We start from the raw sequence: 7,031 nt of genomic DNA, 5'->3' as shown, positions 1-7,031 counted from the left end.
TATATTCCTTATGTTTGTGTAAACTTATGTTGCTGAGAATAGAAAAACAGTGTAAGCAATAAGCCACAGGCCGTCAATTGCAATGTGTGTTAAATTGAGAATATTAAGATGAATACATGTTTCTATATTAGTTTGTTACTCATCGTATGTATAAAGTTTTGCAAAAGACATCAGCTCGATGGCTACACGTAAAAAAGTAAATAAATAAAATATTTATTTCCCCGCCTAGCCGGCCTGCGTGGCCGAGCGGTTCTAGGCGCTTCAGTCTGGAACCGCGCGACCACATGTTAGAATCCTGCATCGGGCATGGACGTGTGTGATGTCCTTAGGTTAGTTAGGGTTAAGTAGTTCTAAGTTCTAGGGGACTGATGACCTCAGATGTTGAGTGTCATAGTGCTCAGAGCCATTTGAACTATCCTCGCCTAGTCAACCATGATCGATAGTGAGATCGCGTCTGTTGTACAGTACAAGAAAATTAACACAGCTCTGGGGTCATAACCTAATAAACTTAAAGAGCTGCGGGCATTCCTCAGGCACACAAATTATAAGTCTCTTGCGTTAATAGTGGTTTATTTGATCATATTGTGATTCATTGAGTTCTGAAAAAGGTCAAGAAACTGTGGCACTTGGCAACCACATACCAACAACAGAATAAAAGATAATAGCACGGAATTACCATCAAAAAACGAAAAAGAAAAAGGAATATACTAAAAACAAAATTAATTTGAGAAATCCGAGCTAAAACTGTCACATTAAATGTTATTAATCGAATTGTTTTCCTATTAGTTCCAGTGTCAGTACAAAATTTTGATAGCAAATGTGTAATACCCAAAGACCAATTCAAATAAAAATCTGAAATGGAAAAATAAAGAAATAGTTCGAGTAAATACAGTGGCTGTTCTTTCTGCCAACGTAATGTTACAATTTCACAAACTGATTGATAAGATCTTGGCTACTCAAAAGAAAGAAGAGAGTGTGAATTTAAAACGTACGGTAGTAGTTTTCTCAGCTAATGTCCGAAATTCATGTAGTTATAATACTTTTCCTATTAAAAATCTTTACAGGTATTTCTAAATTTAATGGGATTACATTTTAATTGAAGGTAATACTTTTTATGGCGGAACTACTATCGATAGCTTCATTTTGTGACAGTTGGCGTGCATCTGAATTTCTCATACCTCTCTGCCACTTTGGCATTACGTCAATGCCGTAGACTCCTATAGAGTTGCAGTTCACATAGCAAGAGGCAGCCATTGTTTTTACGTTACCTGCAACACTTTTAAAGGGACGAAGTAATTTGTGTACGGTTTTCTTGAAATACACTCGTCGCACATTTGGTGATGTCCACGATGAACCCCGAATAGTAAGTACGGAGTGTCAACTGTGCGGTTCAGTATGTGAGCTGTTTGTCGATTGACATTCTCTCTGCGTATATCTCATATTGATGGCGTTATTGTGTGGTGTGCCTAATTTTTGTTGTTACAGTGTTTATTAAAATTTTGCGGAGTCGCGTAGATATTTGCGCAAGGCTGAGGCTAACAATGTAACATTACTTGGTTTCGATACGTTTTTGTGACTCACTGTCATCCATGACGGGTGGAGGCACAATGAAATCAGCAAACATGGATGGTTGCCTTTACGCTTTTAGTTTGGTGTAAATGGCAAGTAGCGTTTGTGAACATGGAGAGGCAAGAATTGACTGAAGAGCATATGTTATTTTCCAGATGTGTGGGAGATTATGTAATTTTTTCCTTGCTTCCGTAATCAACAATTCTAATTTGTTATGATTTATAGATTGGTGGTTGTTACTCGATATTAGTGTTCATTCGTGCCTATCTGTATCAAGATATGGTTGTCGGAGAGACCTGTGGCTGTTTCATGTGTGTTTTTCGGAGACCATGTTTCGTGGTGCTATTTGTTTGGAATAGGAAATAATGTGCGTTAGGTGTGTGAGCACTAGGGAACTCGTCTAGACTAAGGAATATTTAGGACTTAATTACCCGGCATGAAGCGGGAAATAAAAAAAAAAAAAACTATATATTTACGAGTATATTTCTTCTTTGTCTCACAAGCCCAGAATGTGAGTTTTACGACATAAAGAGGAACCCGTGCATTTCTTTGCGGTTTGAATGTTATTCATTATACTGTCATGAAGGGAAGCAATCGCAACGTCACATAAATTCTCTACAGTGACACACCAGCGACTTCCAGAATTTTTTGTGTTTAATTAGAATTCTGTAAAATCATACAATATACTGTGTGTATATGCCCAGAAGTATCACAAATTTGATGGGTTTAGATTTTGAATTAAAGCTGACTGCATTGATAATTCAGTATTGGTGCCACAGTCAATATTGGTCACTGGATATTTCAGATTGTTTCATTACATGAGTAGGAAGTTTCCTTGCATTAATAATTGTTGTTTTAGTTTGATAATCTGGAAGTCTAGTAAGATATTTTATTTCCATAATTTTCTGCAGATTTCTTTACGTAAATGTAACTTAGCGGAGAATTTCACAAAATGTATTTTCTTGCCAACTGTTACTGAGCACTGGGTTACCTAGCTCATTGGAAAGTTAATTTCACTTAAGGTCTGCATTTTGACAGAATGTTCTGATGATTGAGCACATCCCCATTCGAATTTCAAATTGACACGCTGCTTTTGTAAGGAATAAAGTAACCAAAGCATATGCTGTACATTGCAAAGCCAATGTTATTGGGAGTGCTTGGTAATCATGTGCTGCTTATAGGTGGTTTTCTGCCAATAGTGGCATGTTTTTTATAGTTTTAAATGTTATGTTGTATTTGAACTGGCAAGTCTAGTAGTAGGCATTTACTGAATGAAAAATTATACTAGTTGCAGGCAAACTATTAGTATTGTGACCTCTGATTCAGATCTGTTGCGGTTACTAGCATTTCGGGAAGTTAAGCATCACTGTGTGAATTGCTTGTGAAGATATGATAGTGTTGTGCTATGTAAATTTTTTTGACTGTGAACAGATACTTAATATTGCATTGACCATTTTTCAGTGACTACCTTTTCAAGCTTCTGCTCATTGGTGATTCTGGTGTTGGCAAATCTTGTCTTCTGCTGAGATTTGCGGTATGTGCTATTAAGTATGTGAAATATTAAAGATTTCAACTATTAATAGTTTTTCATGCATATGTTCATTGTTTGCAGGATGATACGTACACAGAAAGCTATATTAGCACTATAGGTGTAGATTTTGTAAGTATTTCAATAGTTTTAATTCAGTTCAGTCTTTTTTTATATTTAGCATTTGGTGTAAGAAATGTCTATTCTGTTGCAGAAAATAAGAACAATTGATCTGGATGGGAAGACTATAAAGCTACAAATTGTAAGTTTTTCAATTTTGAATGCTTAGGTTTTAATGTTTGGGATCAGAGCATTGCTCCTTTTATGTAACAGTCAGTCCTGAAAGACAAAATTCTGTTTTACAGTGGGATACTGCTGGTCAAGAGAGGTTTCGCACAATTACGTCAAGTTATTATCGAGGTGCTCATGGAATTATTGTGGTTTATGATTGCACTGACCAAGAGTCATTCAATAACGTTAAACAATGGCTGGAAGAAATTGATCGCTATGCTTGTGACAATGTAAATAAATTACTGGTAGGAAACAAAAGTGACTTGCATGCCAAAAAGGTTGTTGATTATACTACTGCTAAGGTAAGATGTTAAATAGTTGTTTCAAAGATTTGTATATGTGTTTTAGAAGAGTGGAATACTTTCACCTATATGTGAGCTTTGGAATAACATGGCAGTGCATGAGATGTTTGTGACACTGGCAATGTGCATGTTGCTACATTTCATGTATTGGTAGACTGTCTTTAACTTTTACCATTGCCTTTAAATCTGCTAAATGTTTCTGTAATTGTGAAATGAAATAATTTAAAAGTTCATCTTGATATCTACTCTTTACATTATTGCATGCATTTGGAGCATTGTTCTTCTGCTACTCAAGAAGCCATTTGATAGCTGTGTCATTGGTTACTAAAATTGCCATGATAGTTTTCTGCTTCTAAAACAAAATGCTGCCAGCAGTCTGGCACATCAAAGCAGCAACAATTTCAGAAAAGTTTCTTGCAGCCAATCTTGGCATTTGATCAGACATAGCAGTAGTGATTAAAGGCATCTAGTTCCAGCTATCAATTGGTAAACGAGTGAACTTTGTTTTTATATTTGAGATCCGTGATAATAAGCTTAATTTTTATTGAAAGCATTGTCAGGTGTGTGCTTGCTATAAATTATCTATGCTTAAAGCATAACTAGTTTCACTTTGAACTTGGAATTGCAATTCTGCAGCACACTTCAGATACGTAAATTTCCTACATTACTTTGACAGTGTTGAGTGTAAATGGCAAAATGTTTACTGTATTGTGAGTTAAAAAAGTAAAAAAAAAAATTATAAAACCTATGAACAAGATGAATACATAGTGAAATGGTTTTATATTAGTTTTGCTGTAAGCACGTTTATAATATAGGTGAAATAATCAAGAAGAGGGAGATAAATTACTGCCAATTCAGTAAATTGAGAACTTTGAGTCCTCAATACAGATCTAACATTAGGATGAGGAAAACATAAACATTGGGATGCAGGAAGGTGTCAGTTGTAAAACTTTGGAGTTGTGAAATATTGGATAATTGTAGTGCTGGAAGGTTCACTGACAGCAATATAGGGAGTGTTTAGGCTTGGTGTGTATTCATTAACTAAACTTGTGCTGTTGCTTCCAGTGTCTCAGGATTTTGCAGTTTCTATAACTGTAAAGGAATTTGTAAGGACTTCGCTCTTGCATTCAAAATACAACCTTAATGACATCTTTGGATAACTGGAAAGTTTCATTGTTTTGCATAAACTACTATGAGCTCATTATTACCTACAGGAATATGCAGATCAGCTAGGAATTCCATTCCTTGAAACTTCTGCGAAGAATGCTACGAATGTTGAGCAAGCATTCATGACTATGGCAGCAGAAATAAAGAACCGTGTAGGACCTCCATCATCAGCTGCTGACACAGCCAATAAAGTTAAAATTGACCAGGGTCGTCCAATTGAAACGGCAAAGTCTGGATGTTGCTGAAATTAGTGCAGTATGTAACACACCTTGTTTTGGAATTACTCTATATTGTAATAAGCATATTGATTTCATTTTAACACTTTCTTTCTCTTCAGATTTATTGCTGCTGTGTAAACTTCCCAGCTCAGCATGTTGCAGTAGCATCTGCTTGGGAGATCTGGCAGGGTTTTCCAGAAACTTTGGAAATGTGTTAGTTTTTGTGAATATCTTTTATCCAAAGACAGCCTGGAGTACCATGTGACATACATTTCAATCCAGCCAGTTTGTTCTGCAGTGTTGCTGTATTATAATGGCTGATGTGCAGGTTTTTGTTCATGTTTTTATAGAAATAGTGTTATTCTGTGTATAGATGTGTGGAGCAGATCGTGCTGGTGTGCTTAATTCTGGAATAGCCCTGTGACTTACAAATCTGAGGAACCTCGAAATTTAATCAGATGTATATTTAATATAAACGTTTGATACTTCTAAGAATTTCACACATGTAAAATATTATACATAGTATACTTAAGTATTAAGTAATACACATTTCAGAAAATATCCTTGAAGGGTTAGGATTTCTTTTGGGGTATTACATAACCAAAATTCTTGCACGCTTTATGCTATATAATTTAAATACTCGTATTTGTACATCAGTTTGGTGCAAATTGGCCCTTCAGAGTATTAATATTTAAAAGATTAAAAGTCAAAATAAATAATTCACAAATATCATTCCATAAATTATATTTCTTGTAGTGTCTTTCTTCCTGAAAAATAAATATTCTGAATGGTTAAATGGATGTTTGTCCATGATGTGAGCATGTGTACTGTATGCAGTTCCCACAGACAACCTTGGCAGCAGGTAGCTGTGGAACAATTGCAACTAGTGGTGGACCACACTATTGGTTTCACAATCCTAAAAAAAATTGTGAACTATTTATTTTTTGTACTTTACTTACTCTACAATGTTCCTGCTGTTGGTGCCAAGGAACAATGTTCATTCTACATAAAATGCATCAACAGCAGGAATGCAAAATATTGTCAGGAACAATGAAACAATGGAGATGTCCATCAAAAATACAGAATGAGGTGATTGATAACCAGTTATCTGTGATCTGAATTTTAATAACCGTATGGTCCACATTTACACTTTATTATATAAATTTTGCAGTAAGTGAAGCATTGGTAGTGTACAGTGATAAAAACAATTTTCTGTAAATTAAATTGCATTTTGCGATGCAGAACACAAATAAAATTTTGTTTAATGGAGTCAGTTTTGTCCTACCCTCTTGCCATTCCACAATCCATGTTGTTGGAATAAAAGCTGTTTACGTTTGTAATCTGACAAGACACACTTGTACTGCATTTATCTGCAAGTCCAGAATTATGTGGTAACAGTAAAATTAAAGCCTTGTGAAAGAGAAAGTAAATGAAGTATGAAAACATTGTTAGCCATAATTGTACCATACTGTGCCCAATAAGAACAAGAGCTCTTCTCTCTGTACCTAAGATTAAATTTGCAATCTTTTTGTACTGGACTACCTGGATTTCTGCACTTCGCTGTACTCCAGAGTACTGAAGCATGATTGAGATAAAGTATAAGCCAAGCAGACTAGTTGGCAAGTAGTGCCAGAATGGTTTAATCTGCTTAAAATACTCACATAGGCATCTTAATGCCAAATTACATGTAAAAAAGATTCATGCAGTTCATTGCAGAATTTGTGAAGTACAGGTAGTTTCAGTAATGAACCATGAACAACAATTTTCACATAGTGATCTAGGGGTAGGGATTTCATACTGGTCTTTAGAGAAAAATCCAAATGTTTTAATCTTTCAAACCTCTTATAAAGAAATCTGTCAATACCTTGTATGTAGGTTACATGCACTCCCATATCAGAAAAAAATTAGTCTGTGAACCCAGAGCTGGGGTCAACATACATCAACACATTCACTGTG

General features: G+C 35.4%; 1 protein-coding gene across 1 annotated transcript; it reads left to right on the top strand.

Moving 5' to 3' along the window:
- Positions 1–958: 958 nt before the first annotated feature.
- On the top strand, positions 959–6,344 carry LOC126338632 (ras-related protein Rab-1A). Its single transcript, XM_050001570.1, has 8 exons — positions 959–1,064; positions 1,153–1,363; positions 3,031–3,103; positions 3,182–3,229; positions 3,312–3,359; positions 3,463–3,690; positions 4,905–5,112; positions 5,195–6,344. The coding sequence occupies exons 2-7, from the start codon at positions 1,341–1,343 to the stop codon at positions 5,100–5,102; spliced, it is 618 nt and encodes a 205-aa protein (XP_049857527.1). The 5' UTR covers positions 959–1,064; positions 1,153–1,340; the 3' UTR covers positions 5,103–5,112; positions 5,195–6,344.
- Positions 6,345–7,031: the final 687 nt, after the last annotated feature.

The sequence above is a fragment of the Schistocerca gregaria genome, chromosome 1 (assembly GCF_023897955.1).
Source record: "Schistocerca gregaria isolate iqSchGreg1 chromosome 1, iqSchGreg1.2, whole genome shotgun sequence".
Lineage (NCBI taxonomy): Eukaryota > Metazoa > Arthropoda > Insecta > Orthoptera > Acrididae > Schistocerca > Schistocerca gregaria.
Note: the sequence above shows the minus strand (reverse complement) of the source record. Positions and strands in the feature narration are given on the sequence as shown.